This window comes from Ambystoma mexicanum, chromosome 3p (assembly GCF_040938575.1).
Source record: "Ambystoma mexicanum isolate Mex_15411 chromosome 3p, UKY_AmexF1_1, whole genome shotgun sequence".
Taxonomy (NCBI): Eukaryota; Metazoa; Chordata; class Amphibia; order Caudata; family Ambystomatidae; genus Ambystoma; species Ambystoma mexicanum.
In genome coordinates, this window is record NC_090925.1 from 1246742093 (window position 1) to 1246761558 (window position 19466).

At 43.7% G+C, this 19466-nt stretch overlaps 1 protein-coding gene across 2 annotated transcripts in view; it reads right to left on the reverse strand.

Moving 5' to 3' along the window:
• FAM234B (family with sequence similarity 234 member B) overlaps positions 1-19466 on the reverse strand; it is a 393337-nt gene that overhangs the window by 186808 nt on the left and 187063 nt on the right. For both annotated transcript variants that reach the window (XM_069652723.1, XM_069652722.1), the window contains exon 4: positions 16459-16647. In XM_069652723.1, the coding sequence (XP_069508824.1) occupies positions 16459-16647 (189 nt within the window). The remainder of the gene's footprint in view (positions 1-16458; positions 16648-19466) is intronic.

Below are 19466 nucleotides of genomic sequence, written 5' to 3' on the forward strand. Positions count from 1 at the left end.
TTAGCAGCAGTCAAAGAAGTTTTGATGCTACAAACTGCCTCAGAAGACACGATTTGTGGTGTACCTTCGCCTATCTGAGTAGGCATTGGGACGACCAAATCTTTTTCCTTTTGTGGCATGTTATTTGGCAGTGTATTCGTTCCAGTTGAAAACGCATCTATGTGCATAGCGTGACTTTTTGTGGCGGAATCGCCAGGGTCCTTCCTGTCTCTTCCTGAATGTCCAATAGAATCCACTTTGCTCTCATTGGGTTTAAGCCCCAAGTTTTTTCCAACATTTGGAAGCACTGCAGACTCATCCTCTACAGAGCGCCTCCTCGTCGAAACATTGTGGCGTATCCATTTTGTGCATTCTATAACTGCCTCAATCATAGCCTTGTAGTCTCCCGTCGCATTTCGGGCGACATCAGACAGACGAGATTGGCATTTTAGAGAAGTTTCAGCTTCGTGGTCAAGTCTTAACGCAATATTTTGGGAAAAGACATCTTATTGTGTTGATAACATGGACATTTGATCCCGTACTGTGTCGTTCAATGATTCGTATAACTTCCTGAACGGCAAAAGGGCAATCGAGGAAGCAGCAAGAGCATTATTATGTATTTGAATGCCAGCTGCTATTGACAAGGAGCCTTTAACATTTTGGTCCTGTTCCATACCCGCTGGTATAGCTTTACCAGTGATGCCAATAGGGGTGATTTCCATTGAAGGCTCCAGCTTTCTTGGGTGTACATCGGTTTTCCTCTTTTCCATCCACTTATTTTCTGAAATATCCACAATACCTGCTAAAATAAGTGATTTCGTCTAGGAGAGATGCTGTTTAAAGGTGAGTTTACATTTGCCTACCTCATACCATTTTGCACCTTTCCCTATTTAGTGGAATATTTAATGGTATAGCTGTCATTTAGACGATCATGTATTGCTAGGAAGTCGGCCTTTAGCCTTTCAGTGAGGCGGGCTTCCCTTGCTGTCATTTCGACTGCGTCTACTTCCAGGAGCTGGCAGCATCGTGGTGTGTCAGTTAAGTGTTCTGCAAAAGTAGGGCACCCATCACTTTGCAGTGGTGTTCCTGCTTCGGGTTCATCTCGTTCATCAGCAATGCCACCCGTTTTGCCTCCCCCCTCCCCTTGTCTTAACTGGGGAACCATTTGCTGAGATATTTTACTTGTGCTGGCTTCTGTGAACTGTTTGTATCCTGTAAACCTGGAGTCTTGGCGTTGCATAATGGCACGGGCACAGCATCAGAAAGAGTCCACTCCTGTTGCTGGGACTGTGGGCTACATGCTAGCCGGTCACCTACCGCGCTAACATGACGCAAGTGAAGCATTAAAGATGACATGTCAAGAGGATCTTTATCAGAGATGTCATCAGCTGGCAACTTTATCGCCATGAGGTCTGAGTCGGTAATCTCAAATGGCGATTCTTGCACAACGTCATTTGCATCAATATATACAGAAGGCGAAGGAAGCACTAAAGCCTCCGCCTCATTATAGCCATTTTGCTGATGAAAAGCTTTGCTCAACGCCATAGCTGTGGCCAGTACCTGTTTACTTTTTTTGTCTTTTTGCATGGGTAACAATGAATCATCCACTATTCTTGATGTTAGGGTGACTAATGAAGATACTAGGTGTCTGACAGAGTGTATTTCAGAACACATTTCAGCACTTGGATCGCCAATGATATTTCCTTCTAATAGTTTTACTCCAGCGGCGCTGAGACCTTGTTCGCAGGCTTTCGTCGGAATAGCAGGGATTTTTGACATGTCTGAGGTCCCTGCAAGGAAGCGACACCCGCGGCCCCCAGTACTGCAGTGACCCGGGTCATGTATATTACGTGGAATCTAGCGGTCTGCGCAGGCCGGCGCGGACTGGTGCAGACTGAACTCATCACCAAACTCCACTCTGCGCTTCGCGACCTGACGTGGTTTTTATAAGGCAGGCCCAAGAATTAAAGGGGCATTGTCTGGAAATCGTTGCTGCAGCTCCTCACAAGGTTTCTCACCAAAACAGAGTTCTTTGCAGACTGAACTCGTCACTGAACTCCGCTCTCCATTGGGAAACACCCTCTAAATACAATTGTCAAATTGATCTAATCATCCCAGCTGCCTGATATTTCCTGCATTCTGGCATTAAGTACTCTTGTAGCACCCTCATATTTAACCTGCAATTCTGGGTGAGAGATGCAGGAAGACAGCATGATCAGCAGGAACTTGAGAACATGAACTGATGTCGCCATCTGGATGCCAAACTGGCAGCCTTTAAAACTAGGCAAACCCAGTCATAGGACAGACACACTCTTGCCGAACCCGTGTCCAAAAGAAGGTGGCAGGAGTGTGTACGAATGACTTCCCATAGTTGACCATAAGCCCAAAGGAAGCCAGCATATTGATAATCTGTTGTATGTATCACTGAGTGTCAAACTGCAATTCCCACTGCTTCTTCGTACCCAATTGCTTGTTGTGCCAACTTGTCAGATTGTCTATGGTGTCAATTGATGTACAGCAATAGGGAGGAGAGAGTGGTGTGTGGAACCTGCCACAACTAAGCTGACAACTAAAGGGTCAGATCTGCGGTGATGCAGACTCAACACCACAGAATCGCCACCCACTATTAATGCGATGGTGACACAGTGAAAACACTGCAGTGGGCAGTACTGAAATTATCATGGTGTCATTCAAGTGGATTTTAGAGCGGGATAGCCAACTGTGAATACAACAGCTGTGGGCAGCATTACAGGGTGGGAATAACACACCGTACAGAAGTGGAGAAAAACGGTTGCTGGCTACAACTGTATGAAGGAGAGGACACAGCAACTACAACTCCCACAATCCCTCTATGCTGGTTTTTGCTACAAACGTTGACATGAGGAAGAGAGGGGCTGAGAAAATGAAGATATCTGAAAACACCACTGAGACACAGTAGAAAGACTGTTAAGACTGGGCTGGACTGTCCCGCTAATGAGGCTAGTCAAGGTCAGGCCTCCCTTTCTAACTACTCACACCTGACTCCACTTAATTCTCCCAAGAAGTATAAAAGGCAGAGCAGGTGAGCAGACTGTGAGCAAGCTGGGGATGCTGGAAGGTACCGAGAAGCCAGAAGAAGACCTAGAGAGCTGGAGAGACCCTGGGAGACCTGGAGGAGGGGAAAAATGCCTAGACAGTGGACCTTTGAGTACAGACGAGGCTGCAGTGTGGAAAGGGAACTGTATCTCCAGAAGGCAAAACCAGGGGCAGCTGGGGTCTAATGGCGGGGCCCACACCATAGTTCCTCCCCTGGGCTAAGCAGGCGAGCCCATGCCTCTGAGGGACAGACAGTGAGACCCTGAACTCAATACATCATCCCTGTTTAACTCCTGCAGCTCCCAAAGCCATGAAATGCTGTTTTGGGTAGCTGTGAAGTGGGAACAAAATAAAGTGCATTCTCGGACTGGGAGTCCAAAACAATTTCTTTTGGTAACCTAAGAGGGGTCTTAGACCGACTGGAGGGAGACCCTTGTGCGAACATCAAGAAGGGAGAACTTTAAGAACTTTTGGGGAGCAAAAACCATGCGGGTTTTCTCTACAACAGCTGCATCAGACCCCATCCCTATCTCATGCGGGGTCCCACAAGGCTCCTGTGTCTCCCCCACTTTGTGTAACATATTTACAAAGGCACTATTTGACCAACTGGACCGTCTGGATGTCACCTACACGGACTACGCAGATGACACCCAGATACTCCTCACCATCACAGGCAATTACCACGCCGACGTCGCCCGGATCAACGAAATATTCTCCATCATTCAGGCATGGATGGCCTCTCATGGCCTCTGCCTGAATGATGAGAAGACAGAGCTTCTCCTTGTTGGCTCTCCCAGCAACCTGGCCAAACTTAATCCCAACTACAGCAACATTATCATCGACTGTCACACCATCCCAATTGCCAAAAGTGTGGAAACGCTCGGCTTTTACCTCGATGCCAACGCCAACTTCTCCAAACAAACCAACATGATCGCTTCAGCCTCTGCCTTTACCGGCAAACATATCAGGGCCAGTAAACCCTTCCTATCACCCAATAGCTGCCTCACTCTTGCTAGAGCCCTCATACAGTCCAAACTGGACTATTGCAATATTCTGTACCTAGGCGCTAACCAATCTATAACTAACAAATTACAAGTACTTCAAAATAACGCATTACGTACAGCACTCAACATCCCCAGGCGTGAGCACATCTCCTCTGCTAGAAAAACATGCAAATGGCTCTCCATATGCCAAAAAATTGATCTGAAAACCATCTGCCTCACGTACAAGGCCTTAAATCACCTAGCCCCAACCATATCTAACTAATAAATTCACCATGAAACCCGACACCAGAACCACCAGATCCTCCAACACTTTATGCTTGGCAGTGCCCAGATTCCGCTTAAAGAGAGCTGGAGGAGCCAGCTTCACAGTACTCGCCTCCCAACTCTGGAACACCTTACCACTTAACATTAAAACTATTGAGTCCTTCCAGATTTTCAGGAAACATGTTCTCGATTGGCTGCTCAACAAAGAGTAGCACCACAAATATCTGGCTACACTCCCCCTGATTAAACATATGTGTTCCCTGCAAACTGCCGTATTTGTAACTGTAGTACCACAGAGATATGTGCGTACACCTCCCACTGCTTAACTATGTATGTATATTCTGTAAATCACTGTATATTGAAAACTGTATATCACAATTATGTAACCGTCTTCTTTAAGCGCCCTTCTACCTCTGGGTTTGGAGCGCCACACAAATAAAATAAATAAACAAGGTTAGGAGTGAGAAAAAGCACACGAGGAAACAGCAGTTCCAAGATGGCAGTTTAACAAGAGGAGAAAGATGGCGAAACAGAAGGGTATTGCAAGGAGGGAACTTCCCTTTACCTTTTCGACCAAGAACGAATGCTTTCATGAGCCCTCGAAGATTGGAAGGGGTAAGACCAGGAAAAGAGGCTGAAGAATTCCTGCATTGTGTGTCGGAGGTACCCAATGCTCTCCCATGTCAAAGCTGCTGTGGTACTGTCCTTGGCTCCAACAACAAAGCAGGTTCAGTGAAATCAACACCGCCAGTGAGTTGAGGAGACCGATACTAGACTGGTCTGTGTTGAAGCCAAGGTTGCAAGTGGCAACATTGTATGGAACGAACATTGTTTCAAACGCGTGTGATAACCAACGCGAGTGAAGTTGAACAGCAGATGAGTGAACTTTGAAACCAAGATACGATACCTTGGACAGAGTGGTCCAGCACCGCGTGTGTGCTCAATCGAAGGTCTCTGTAAGGTATCGAGCTGAGAGTTACCAAAAGTGAAAGAGTGGCAACAGATTGTGAATCGAAGTGGTCCTGCGACAGGTCAAGAAAAATCCTGCGCACAGTCGAACGTTTTCAATGTAGATAAAGAAAGTTTATGGCAAAGTAGATAAAAGTTGTTCCGAGCCCGGCAGAGGGAAATTAATTGGAAGCTTTGGGTTAAAGCAAGTGTGTGTTTTCGGTCCAAGCCCGGCAGAGGCAGACTGATTGAAGATTTGATGTCAAAGTGGATCTGAGCCTGGCGGAGGGGGATCCGAGGTGGATAGTAAAACACCTAAGAAAATTGTGCAAATGTGAAATACAAAGGGAAAGGAACTTTATTGTTTGTGTGTTGCATCAGGCCGTCTGAAAGAAGAGACTTTGAACGGCAAAGAGACTTTGGCACAGAAGGCCATGATGTTGAAGTTTTGAAATGCACCCTCATGCTAGAGAAGCCAGAGACTCTGCTAAGCTTGAGTGTGCTGCCTTGTCCCGTGCTAAAAACTTGGGGAAGGGAAGCCTATGGCTTGAATATCCTGACATATGATTTCTTAAACACCTTTTCTTTTGCATAACATTGTTTCCCACACTATTTGCATTTAGAGGTAAGGATTGTCAATAGGTTTATTAGTATAGATGCTTTTATTTTGACAAGCCACCACTAGGACTGCGTTATTATTTAATGGTCATAGCTTGCTCCCATCTTTAGAGTTAGGTTTAGATAGGCATTTCCAAACCCAATTAAAGTTCAATAATCACCCTTGAACTGTGGTCACTTGTGTCTGTCTTACTGTTGATACCAGGGAGCCCAGTGAACAGGCGTCTCAGTATCAGTTTCAACAGTTGGGAGCATTTTTAGCTTTTTCCCCAAAAACATGTCATATGGTATATCCAAAAGCTTTGCCAGAACACCAGGTCTAATGTTTGTAGATGTGAACCATCCTTGACCACCTTGGCCTCAGGACCATCCTGTTGCCACCTGGCAAAATCCTTTGTCAGTTAGGTCTACAGTTACTGAAATGGCATGATCCAAATCTGCCTCTCCTTAAATCAAAAATCCCAGGGCTTCATTGTGTTGTCTTGCAAGAGGTACTCAAGAATGGGACCCAGATTACCACATTTTCTGGTTCTACATAGTGAGGATAGCAAAGGCGTTACTGGCCTAACAGTCATAGCAGCAGTGGTGGTGCTGATCCTTTTCCTCTAAGGTACCAAGTTGCTTCTTTATTGGGCGGGGAACAGTAAGGGCAAGGATTTAAAGATTGCTTGCTAGCTGCTAATGAGAGAACAGAGTCAGTGTTGGGCTGGGCATACAGGCATTTGGGTGTCTTACATTTTTTCATCATCGTATCCCACTTAGACGGGGAGCAGAAAGCATTCCAAATGGCATGCAAGCCACCTTTCAGAGGTTGTCAATAATGGGTATTGCCATAATGGTCTTGTGTGCCTTCTCACTTCTATGGTAGAGGAAGCAACCAGTCTTCTCTTCTGTAAGAATTAGAGAAACAGATTCTGCAACAGTAGTGTAGAATTAGCCAATGTCATCTGGTGGTGAATTGTGCAGGATGCATTCTTCAAGTACAGCCTCTGCAATGATGTAATCACAGTACTTGTCTAAGTACAACACATGTGTGTGGACAAAGTGTCAGGAGGATTGCCGTCTTAATGTCCAGGTTTTCCTCCTGTGGTCTAAGTGACAGTTGCTATATGCTACTTGGACTGGGTCTGTCACAGAGTTATTGCTTGCTTTGGAGCAGGACCTGGTAGGCTGGAAAACATTTTGTACTGTACTCAAATTCTTTGACCAATGTGTTTGTGCCAAAGAATGTTCAGCAACAAATATAAACTTGGGAAGCTTCAGGTACTGGTGGTGGTCCTTGGACAGTGTTTTCGCTGGCCTTTGGTTCAGAAAAAAAAACTTCATTTTCAGAGAAATACATTTTCAGGCCTTCAAATTCACAGTCTGATGCCAGAAGAACTCCACTGAGAGAACTTCTGATCTTTCAAGGGAAACTGGAGTTTCATATGATACCAGAGTTAACATTCTTCTTGTAAGGTACCTGGGAAATGTGGAAATAGGTCCTGATGCTAATAAAAGCTCTATAGCTGCCAATGAGGCTGATGACAGAGCCAGAGACATGGACTTTGACTGTTTAGTTACAGATGATGCCACTGTCAACAATGTTGTGAAAAGGAAAAACTGAGGAGTACTTTAGTTATGAGTGGTTAGAGTGGGTTGACAGAAGAGCAACTAACGAGGACTTGGTTCATGAGTGGCTCATTAAAAATACTGTTGACTGAGACTTTGTAGAACAAGTGGCTCGATGATCGTTAAGGCGTCAACGGCTTAGATGTTGTAGACCGTTTTCTACTCATTGGCAAACCCTGCATCGACAGTGCGGTACCCACAGAAGTGGCAATAGAGGCCACTGATGTTTTTTGGCCTCATGGGAGGGATCCTCCTGTGCCTGGCTCTGATGCACAACCTTGACCTGTTAATCTATCGTCAGATCGTGATCATGAGACCTAATCCTTTTCCCAAGTGGCACCTTTACTGGAGGTCTCTGTGAGGAATTGCCATCTGGCACTAAACATTGGGCAGTGTTTCTGGCACGCTACATTAAATGTGTTTCTGCATATTTATCATGCGAGATGTGTAAAATAATTCTGGATAGATTGTCTTTAGCTAATGTGTATGTTTGTATTGTAGACATAACAGAACACAGGAACCTGTGTCTACAAAACTGTGTGGAACTAATGAAGTATTTCGAACCGCAGGTGGTTTATATCGTATGTGTATATATGTACTGTGGATCTCTGAATAAGAGGTGATGTTTAATATATGTGATGTTTTAAATATATGTGTTTTAACAAATGAACTAATAAAGAAGAATATATTTTTGCAATGAAATGAGTGTGGGAGTTAGATCCATACCTTAGGTGATCTATCCGGAAAATCGCCCTGATCACATTGTTTTGATTATACTATACTACCTGGGAGATCAGGGAAATAGCCAGGTACCCCTTAATATTAATTGCATCTGGCAAGGATGCAAAACCCTAAAATTATATGGGCGATTCTTTCACCAAAAGGGTAATCTACTAACCAGATCCCTCTGTCGCAACTTCATGCCAAATGCAGAGTGCAATCTCTAAGAATAAGCTATGCCTGAATGTAGGAATAGTGCATGGCAATACTTATGATTGTGGCCGCCACAAACCAATGTTTGCACATGTGTCAGCTCCAGTGAGTCAGCTCTGGCGTGGAAGGGAATGTGCATTAGGGTCAAATGGGCCAAAAATGCCAACCGGCAGGACAGAAACCCAGAGGTCCCAGCCTCTCTTTGATTATCATTGTGAGGGTCACTAACTCCCTCTCCAAGGGACTGCCGCACAGCAGCCAGTGGCCTGAACCCAGGTATCAAAGGAGCACACCCATTCAGGAGGAGTAACCTCATACCCTGCAAGCTCAAGACTCCCTGAAGACGCCTGGATTGCATGGACGCTGCTGGCCCCGCCCCCTAAACACCGGAAGTGTTCAAAAACTGCTTCCTGCGCGCATTTGTGCGCACGCTATAAGTAGCGCTGTTAGCTCGTTGCCAGTTGCCCTAAACAATCTAACACCAGGTAAAAGGGGGGGGGGACATAATATTTACTGATGTTTATATTGTTTACCTGCCTATATCTTAAAATGTTCTTCTACCATTGTCCCGGACATTTCTTACGTGCTCACATAATTAATTAATGCACCTGCAAGTCCAACTATCTGAGCGACTTCCATTACTAATCAAAAAACATTAACTAACTTGCATTAACCTTCTTCACGAAAATTAACCGCGCTGCCCCCTTGCAAAAAGCAAATATGGCAAGCGGACTGAGAAGCGCAAAAGGTATTTTGATTACTCCTCTCCCGCTCTCCTCAACAAGCATCGACTCCTTAATATGTCATGGAAAAACGTCATATATTGAGCCGGTTGCTCCAGAAGCTCACGCTTCGAATTCTCTTAAAGAAGAGATGCCTACGCTCCGACACGTTGCTCATGCTGCCCAAATTCATGCGCAAGGAAATTCTCAGACTCCCATTCATATTCCAGCATTAACACTCTGTGAGCCTTTTGCATCTACTTTCTCCATTAGTCCCGAAGTGCGCAAAGCCATCGATGACTTCAGAAGTTGCTCAGAGTCACCTTTGGCCTTTGAAAGCGATAAAAAGCAATTTGATCTAACCATGGAGGAAATGGAAGCGCTAGACCAAGCTGTGTGTCGCTCCATTGGCACCTTGACTCTTGTAGTATTTAACTCCGTAAAGAAGCGCATGTTTTTTCAATCACATTTGCCCAAGCATTCCAAAAGCCTTCTGGACGCGAGTATCGAAATTGTCGACGATATAAATAAAGAGCCTCCTCCGTCTCAAATCAGCTATTCCCCGGAACCTGAAGAAATGCATGTCAAAACCTCTCAGCCACAAGCATCTGTTGATCTGAGTCAAATGGAAGATGCTACGCAACATTCCCCTAGCACCTTCCGGGTGATCATTCGAATCTTAGATCTCCTCGATAAAGGTCACGATCTGACCCACCTCGAACTGAAGCAGACCAAAGCAATGCTCTTACATATGTCCTCAAAAATTGACCGTATTGAAGGGTTCATTATGGCAGCCGAAACATTAAAAAATCTTAAAGAAGATCTAAGTTCAAATCAGAAACCTTCGTCTCAGCCAACTTTAAAAAATAAAAACACTCAATGCTGCCTTGAAGTAACTTCAATGTCTTTTCCAATTCCTCCAGAGGCACCCTTGAATCTTCCTGTGTGCAATTGTCAACATGGGTTAAAAGAACTAAAAACAGTAATTGAGAAAATGAATACCATCATAGCGCTATATGCTCCAAAATCCACTCAGTCTAATGTCTGCCCTGATGGACCAACTGAATTGCTGAAAGTACTTGAACAAATGAAACCAGAATCTAATGAACAACCACCAACTGAAGAAAATACTGTTTTTTTCGGAGAGCAAAAAAGCAACACAAAAGAGCTGTCGAAAGGTAAGCTAAAAGGCATAAGGACGCACTGCTAAAAGGTCCTAATCATCAAACTGATTCAATCAAACCGATAACATCTACTACTATTGAAATAACATCTGACGAAGATCACATTGACCTTCACCAACTTTCAAAAGAAAGCCAAGAAGCCTTAATTCCATCGATAAAGCCCAATTCCAAAATATCTAAAAAAGCAATAAATATGAAAAAAACACCTAAGCGGATTGATAAGTCAAATTGTGTTAAAGATATCGAATCAGCTGAATCCGATATCAAACAAACAGAAATGGATCAGTCTGAGCGCATTAATACGACAACAATAATTAAAGTGGGAAACAAAAAAGCTAATGTGACAGTAAAAACCCTGCCATTGCTCTCAAATTCTCCAAATAAGCAGTCATCGACTGAATTGACGGGAATCAAAAGGAATTTAGATAATTACTTTCCAACATGCAGCAGAAGCCGCACCACCCGCCATGATGACATACCGCATTGGAATCTTCTAACACCGCAATGAAAATAACTTACAGCGAAGCTTGTATAAATGAACTAAATCGCTCCTTAATTACTGCTGAAAAAATGGATCCCCCTAGTACAACTCGTCCAATGATAATAGTTAATGGACGGGGAAAGGAAAGAACCCTAACAGCATTGCCTCTCTTAGAATCACTCCCTCCGCAAGCAAGAAATCGGGAGGTGACCAGCACCAATGCACCATCACATCTTGACAATAATCGCATATCGGTACACGGTCTTGCTCTGTGCAAATCTATTCCGGAAGCACAGAACGCCTCAGTGTTAAATTATCACAACATCTTAGAAATTTTGCGGAAAGAACTTCATGAGGGATCTACGAAAGCAGACTTGGACAACAAACCATTAAGCTCGAACTCGATTTACCCTGAAAATCGTGTCTTCTCCAACACAAATACCTCCGACTCTCACATAAAATCTTTGGATCAACCCTCTCACAAGAAACAACAAACGAATATGGAAAAGCACCATCTATTAGGATTCGAAGGAAATCGTAAACTTCTTGGGAAAAATCGTGTTAATCGAGCATTTCTCCTAACACTCTTTACTCGAATTCCCCAATTGCGAATGTTTAAATCAGAGGATATCCTCAGAGTATCATTATCAATAGAAAACGACTATCGTGCTGTGTGCTATTTGACCTCTGAAGCTGCCATGAAATATTTATGGTTCAATAGGGAAGGAATCAAAGAGGAAGGCCTCTCCTTAAGTTCTATTGAAAATGAACAGGAAGCAAAGAACTTCATTCAGTACAAATGTCAGCAGGATGCAACCCTACAATCGCGATCTACCTCGCTATTGAACTCCAATGATGATGAAAATGGAGCTATTAATGAACTACTGAACAGAGTGGGCATCTCCCAGGGCCTACCTTGGCTAGCTGCGATGCTTAATTCGATCTTAAAATCTAAGGAATCTGCCTCTACATCGTAGCTGACCTCAAAAACCTATCTAACCTTCCAATCTTGGAATTCATGTGGCCATCACAATCTCACGAAATGGCACTCAATGATAGATCCTCATAACCGCCCTGCAATATTGATGATACAAGAAACTATGAAAACCACCTCCTTTCCGTTACCTGATTATACCACCCACTCCATACCAGCAACACGATCCTCTGTTGGCCGACCATCCGGAGGCGTTCTGATAGCAGTAGACAATGCCCTAATGTTCAGTTCAAAAATAGTTTTGAAAGTAAACAACCTGATCCCGATACTAGTAAATACAAACATCCATAAATACCGCCAACTCATCATAATTACGATTTATTGGAACCCTGCGCATACCCCAATTGAACAGATGATCGATACAGTTGAGAACTGTTTAGAATTCACAACCTCCAAATATCAAGATGTTGAAATAATATTAGGAGGAGACTTCAATTGCGATTGCAGGACAAATGAGGCTCCAAAATCAACCCATTATCCAAGCATAGAGGTATGACATGGAGGAACTTTTTAAGGGATTGAGACTTAGATATCATCACACCTAATCAAAAGTCAAATTGGACTACATGGTCAAGAGATGCAAAGTTTTCAACGATCGATTTTATATTTGCCACTCATAACCTGCTCCTAACATCATCCCTGTTAATAATCAATCAGATGACCTACGGAGATCATGCACAAATACTGGGCAAGATGAAACTCAACTGTCCTCTATTAGCAGTTGACTATTCCACAGTGTTGGCAGAAATCGATCGCCCGCAAATTTCTCTCAGATGTAGTCAAGGCTTATGTAAACAATTTGTCCAATACGTAATGCTGGCTATTGCCAACCGCAACGTCATTGAGGGAATCTCCACTAGCGAAATGGAGAAAATATATGCCGAACTTATCCATGCTGCATTAATGCACTTTAGTAAAAAAAAAAATGCCTATTTCTAAGCACTCACATTTATTTGACCCCCTCTGCAAAGCTCAGAAACCTGAAAAAAACAAGGCTCTCAGACATCTGAAAAAAACCAAATTATCCCGCGAAACGTATCAAATACAGCGGAATCGAATTTTGGTTACATAAAAACAAAATTTAAAACATACAAGAATACTAAGATACAATGAAGCTAACTGCAAACTCATCAGAGCTATAACACAACATGATACACGAACTATTTGGCGAACAATCAAGAGTAATCAGAATCAAGTACTGTCCTCAACGCCTAACTCTATATCAGAATCTACTTGGAAGACCTACATTACAAGCAAATTTCGGATTCCGCACAAATTTCTGAACATTCCTCCTAGTTCTCTATCACATCAGGAGCTTTCTCGTCTGAATTGGACAACTACAGATGTCAAGTGGGCCATTTCTAAACTCAACTCTTCTAAATCAGCTGGTCCAGATGGCTTTCCGCCCTGCTTGTACAAAGCAGACCCAGACCTATGGGCCATGATCTTAAAAAACAAATTTCAGGCCATTTTCAATCTGGGTGCTATCCCTGCTTCCTGACTATTGGCTAATAATATACCGATATACAAAAAAGGCGACCCCTCCTTGCCACATAACTACCGCCCTATTGCCCTAATCGACACTGAGGCAAAACTTTTTGCAATTCTCTTGCTCTACGATTTGGAAAAATATATCGAAAACAATGCACTATATTCCAAGTATCAAACAGGGTTCAGGAAAGGGATGAGCACCTCGCTCAATGCTATGATAATGGCACTCACCATAGCAGGAGCAAAGAAAACATCTGCAAATCCAGTCTACATTGCACTTATCGATATGTCTTCAGCTTTCGACAATGTAGTACGGAATCTACTATGGATCAAACTTCTTGAAATGGGAATACCGCAAGTGCTAATATATTGGTTTATAGCACTACACACTAACACCTCCTATAAAATTAAAATCACATCTGAAGGTCGAACAACAAAACCAATTAATACCGGAATAGGCTTGAAACAGGCTGCAACCTGGCCGCTACCTTCTTTAATCTGTACCTTGCAGACCTTGATAAAGGCTGGGATGAAAAAAACTTGTTCTCCGTAAAAATTGGCCTCATTCAATTAAAATGGATCGCTTTTGCAGATGACATTCTATTCGACCCCACTCCTGCAGGCCTACAACTCAAACTAGGACTGTTCGAAGAGTTTGCGGCGGCACACAACACCCAATCCAGCTAAAACAGCAGTTATGAAATTTGGAGTTTGGAAAAAACCTGGCAAGTTACAATGGCACATTATGGGAACTACCATCCCCTGCATCACAGATACGATCTATCTAGGATATCACCTATCGGAGAAAAATTCCATCAGAATGTGGACGGACCGACTAAAAAATAAGATCAGACCGCTCGCATCACAGCTAAAATTAATTCATGCGAAATACTGCAAGTTTTCTTCAACTCCCGTCGTCGAGTTCCTAACGCTAAAAATTAAAAGTGTTATCTTATATTCGCTGGATATTTGTCTAGCTGAAATGGGTCTGATCCTAGATCAAATACAAGGAACATCTTTGAAAAGTGCTATGTGCCTTCCAATGTCTCTGCCCAACGCTGTCCTAAGACATGAGCTAGGTCTAATAGCACCATCCACCCGTTGGAAATGGCGACTCCTCACAAATTTCGCAAAAATTATTTATCCTCGGACGAATTCTCTATTCGTCGACATGAGGAAAACTATTGAATCAATGCCCACGACCCCCCTGGTTCAATACCAGGCCAAAGTACAGGCCATTCTGAATGAGGCCCATATCACGGTGGACGATGTTTATATTAGACCTGCTTATGCAAAAAAAAAAAGTTATTCGAACTCGATTGGTGTACAACGATTGATCAAATAGGGAAATACAAACTCCACAAGGAATACTATTTATTTACAAAAAAGCGTATACCTAGATACAATCATATAATTCTATTTCCTTGCAACCATACGCGAAAAGCTTACCTATGCTTCAAATTGAATCTGTTTTACACCAAAGAAGGATTTCAAATTGGGCAGAGAATAACATGAAATCTGAAAGTCAGCATTGTAGATTTCCCTTATGTACCGAACCCATTGAAACACTCAAGCATTTGATTTTATATTGTCCGCACTTTAAACATACAAGAACTGTTCTACTCATGGAATTTGTGAATGTCCACTATACCGACTGCTTAACATTCCTATGAGTTAGAATGATGCAAGGCACTTAAAAACCTCTTATTTATGACCTAAAGAGGTTTTGTAACCTGATAGAAAAGGAACTAACCACACATGGCAGTGCTAGTGCCCGAAATTCTGTTTAAATATATTATCATGACAATTCCCAATACCGCTGAACTGATATGCCATGACTGCTTTCACTTCATCTTGAGTATGTTTCTTGGGGCAAGCTGTGAACCCTTGTCTCAACAGGTTTAACAAATGCAAAAATTATGTACCATGCTGCTATTTTTACACTATTCTCTATGATACTTTTATATGCACAAATAATCGGCATGAATTGCAAGATCTCTTACGACAAAAGTGTTTTTAAGAAGTTTTTATTAAGTTTTATCGAATCATGTTCTTATCTTTTTTGATACGATATATACTGTAATGATTATGTGATATGTTTTTGTAAAGGTTATGTTGTGTTATAATGGAATCAAGAACAAATAAAAATAAAAAAAATAAAAAGGTCTTTTTTGTGGTCAGTAGGAGGTAACAGGGATGGGGTTAGGATAGGCAGGACTTGTCTGGACAATGGAAGAAGCCTTTCACCATCTTGCTACTCACTGTCTGTCATTCCCTTTCCGCTCTCCTTCGCATCTTTCAGAGCAAAACAATTAGGGTGCAAGATCAAGAGGGTAAAGTCCATTCCTGCCAGAGGCAGGGATTGGTCCCCTCAAGCAGGCTAGCTTTAGACCAATCAACTGAGGACTTATGCCCTTTAAAGGAGGCGTCTTGCACCTATGTATACCTTTAGGTATACTATGCTTTTGGCATGGAGCCTATGAAAGGAGGTTCTGATTAACAGTTTACCCTTCCAGAGATGGAATTCCCCATATCATTTTATTAATTTAATACAAGAAAATAAAAAGCTGTGGCTTCTACAACCTTGCCAAATGGCAATCCATCACAATGGCCGATTGGCTATGAATCTCTGCCATCCTCGCAGTGTGCCCACTGGCCATTACTAGCCACTGTACCTCCCAAAGTGCCTTCTGTCCAAAGCCAGTGACTGGAGGGCCTGTCGTATGCCCTTCAGGTTTCCCAGAGTGACAAGAGGCCACTATGCCTCATGAATTGTCCACTGGTCAGGACCATTCAAGAGACAGCCATTGCCCACTACCTGGGCTTGCAGAAGCCCTAAAATGTTCCTGACAGACCTAGCCTGCAGGCCGTTCCAATGGACAGATTGATCTTAATGGTGTCCCCCACAACACTGGTTGGGTCCATAGGTCACGTCCTGGTCCAAGACAATGATGTTGCACGCAGACCTAGAGTTGGCCGGTGGGCTACTAGTGGCCAATAGACTATCCCAGTGGTGGGTGAGCCAACAAACCAGTAGATGTATTCATTTTTGTAAAACCATTTGGGGGAATATTGTACCCTTCTCCCCACGAGCCCTCCCTAGGGTTGGGGAGGACACAGGACCCAACAAACCACTGGGGATCAGCTTGCTTACCAGAAGATGCATTCACAAGGCGAAGAAGTTTGGACGTGCCAGTCAACAAGCAGGTTGGCTCCTGGTGGCTTGCCAAGGTAAGTCGGCCACATTGAATACTGCTGATCTCCTCATGAACGGTGCTGGTCCACAAAACGCTGCCATTTACACCTGAGAGGGCTACTACCATCAGTATAGGTCTGGAAGCACCTGCAACAGAGAACAAAACAAAGTTGAAAGTACCCAAACAGTGCAAGACAATCAGTGCTTCTGGCAAACATCTGTGTACAACTACGATTTAAAATCAGATTCCATATTCCGTGACATCAAGAGTATTATTGAAGCAGGGAACTGCACAGATCTACCATGTTCCAATACGTGGTGATGTCAACAGTCTACAAGTGAAAAGGACATGCAAATAAATAGGGGTGGTTTTGAGAGTATGTTCTTTAAATTTTGAATATTTTGCAACACAGTTGTCTTGTATCGCCGCGCACGCGATGGCCCCCAAAGGTTCCATATTGGAATGCCATTACGTGCACCCCTCTGAAATGACAATTGGCAGTTGCATAATGGACATTCTTGCACTGCTCCCTTGGAGAATAGAGGCCGCACAGGGTCTTGTATCTGAATAAACCAATTTCTTACCTTCTAGGATATGTGGTGCTTATTGATTACAACATATATTAGTGGTCAACGAGGATCCGGAGGAGGGAAGACCCTGTGCAGCGCTCAGCTGATGAAGGTTATGGTGCCTGGTGTTGGCACTAGTGAGAGGTTGGTTGGGGCCTGCCTCGGTGATGCCAGTGCTCCATCAGTTGTGGCATGGTCATCTTCTCGGCTACCAAGGGACCCGGCAGGTGAGTTGCAGGCTTTCACCCAATCCTGCACTTATCGAAGTGAGAGGTGTGCGTGCCCATCACCTCCCTGGGGAGCGAATTGCACGAGGAGTTGTCTTCAGGCCCTTGGGGTGAGGTGTGGCTCCTGCCAGGACAGTGGAGTGTTTGGGGCCCAAATAAGGGTCCGGTGGTCGGAGGTGGGCGAGCAGTCCCCAGCACCCATTCCGGCTGAAACTGCGGCGGCTGGTGGCGTAGCGTGGCTGCTACCTTTGTTCGTTGTGAGGAACATGCCTGAGCTTGCTGTGTGGGATGGGTGGCCGGTCTGGAGGTCCTCGTGTAGCGTGGTGTGGCACTTCATTCAGGGCACTGGTTGGGACTAAGAGGGCAAAGAGAGTTCCACCGAGCATTTCTTCCACTTGGGGCGTGTGGTGGTGGAGTCTGTGTCTCCCATTCCAGAGCATGGATCAGGCTCGGGAGGCGGGCATACTTGATGCTGGTGTTTCACGCAAGGGGGACATTGCAAGTGTTGAAAGTCTGTAGCTGCTTTACGGCGGGGGGCGGAGCAGCATTCTATTGATTTCCATTAAGAGTATATTACAGCAACAAAGGCTGCTCTTCCTTATCCAGGCCGCATCAGGACCAGCATTTGTTTTTAGTTGTGAGGCAACATATTGGAAGTTCAAAAGAACCGGCTTTTACATAGCCAGGCTGAGTTTTTGGAACTTACATATCTGCATTCAGGAGAATTTCTTTTTCTTTTTTTCTTTAGTAAATATTAACCATATTTACTGTCTGGACAGAAAGTAAACCTTGCAAACATTGTCAGGCCATGCAAATGTTTGGTTAGGTTTCTTCCTTAATGAATTTTGGTGGTCATTTTTGGTAGTATTGGCACGCCGCATTTTGTTTTTTGCTCTCCACAATTTATTGTTTTATTTTGTCTCTAATCAGAGTCAACCACTTGTTGGGGTTTGTTGTGGATGGGCACTATTGAGAGAGCATTTTGTGGACATTTAGAAGCCATTACAGCTAGTAATTTGATGTGCTGTGTACCATCTCTACTTATGGGCGATTAGAGGACAGGCATCCTTATCTAGTTTTTTTTCATTTTCAAAGGGTTGGTGGAAAGGGGTCTCCCAGGTGGGATTTTGCATTCGTAAGGAACCATACATCAGTGCTGTCTATTACATTGCGTTCTAGGAAATTGCGGCTCTTGCATATTTTATTTTACTGCATTCTATTTTCGTAAAGGGTGCGGGATGGGTGCATTGTTATCTTCCTTGGTTTTGCAGTACTAAAGACATGCAGAATTTAGAACCACCCCTGAAATGTGTGTCCTGGGGAACTGCCAGCACCATGGGAGGATTGGAATTATTGGTTTAAATTTTATTTAGAAAGGTCTGGGTTTGAGAGATTTTCTGATGAGAGGACATTTTATACTCTCATGTGTTGTGGGGGGGGGGCGGTGAGAGTAATAAAAAGAACTGCCGGATGTTCATGGGGCGGGTAGGGAGGATGCTGTGAGTGGGGATGGCGATGGTTTGTATGGGAAGGCAAAGAGGAAATTGAAGGTTCAGTATGGTAAACAGGTAAATGTGGTTGAAATGTATACATTCTTTTCAAAGAAGCAAGGAATTGGTGAATCTGTGGATGCGTTTGTGGCTGACATAAGTGGGTTATTGGCCCAAAATACAAGAACGGTTATGGCAGGTAAAAAACCCGCTATTACAGTAGGCTTTAACAATAGCAAAGGGTATGAAGCTTACAAGCAAGTGTTTGAAGGAGGTAAATGCAAAACATGTTAAGGAAAATGTTAATGTTTTGAAGGACAATGGGGGAATAAAGGAGTCTGTCAGTGAGGAGGAAAAAGTGTGTGCAATAAAAAATTAATCATATAACAGTGGGATGTCAAAATGCCCAGCACGGTAGTCGAAAGTCACACTGTCCCACATGTGGGTTTGAAAGGCATGCTCTGACCCTTAAAGTGTGTCTGGCAATGAGAGGAAAAGGCAGAAAATGCGGCAGATCGGGGCATTTTGGCAGGTTTTGGAAATCTAAGAGCAGCATGTCGGAGGGTGAGGGACTGGTGTGAAGTGTGTGTTGGAGGAAAAGAGTGAATGGTCTAATAAGATTGCACACATTGTGGGAGAAGTGGGAGATGACGAAGAAGGGGAATACACACCACTTGAG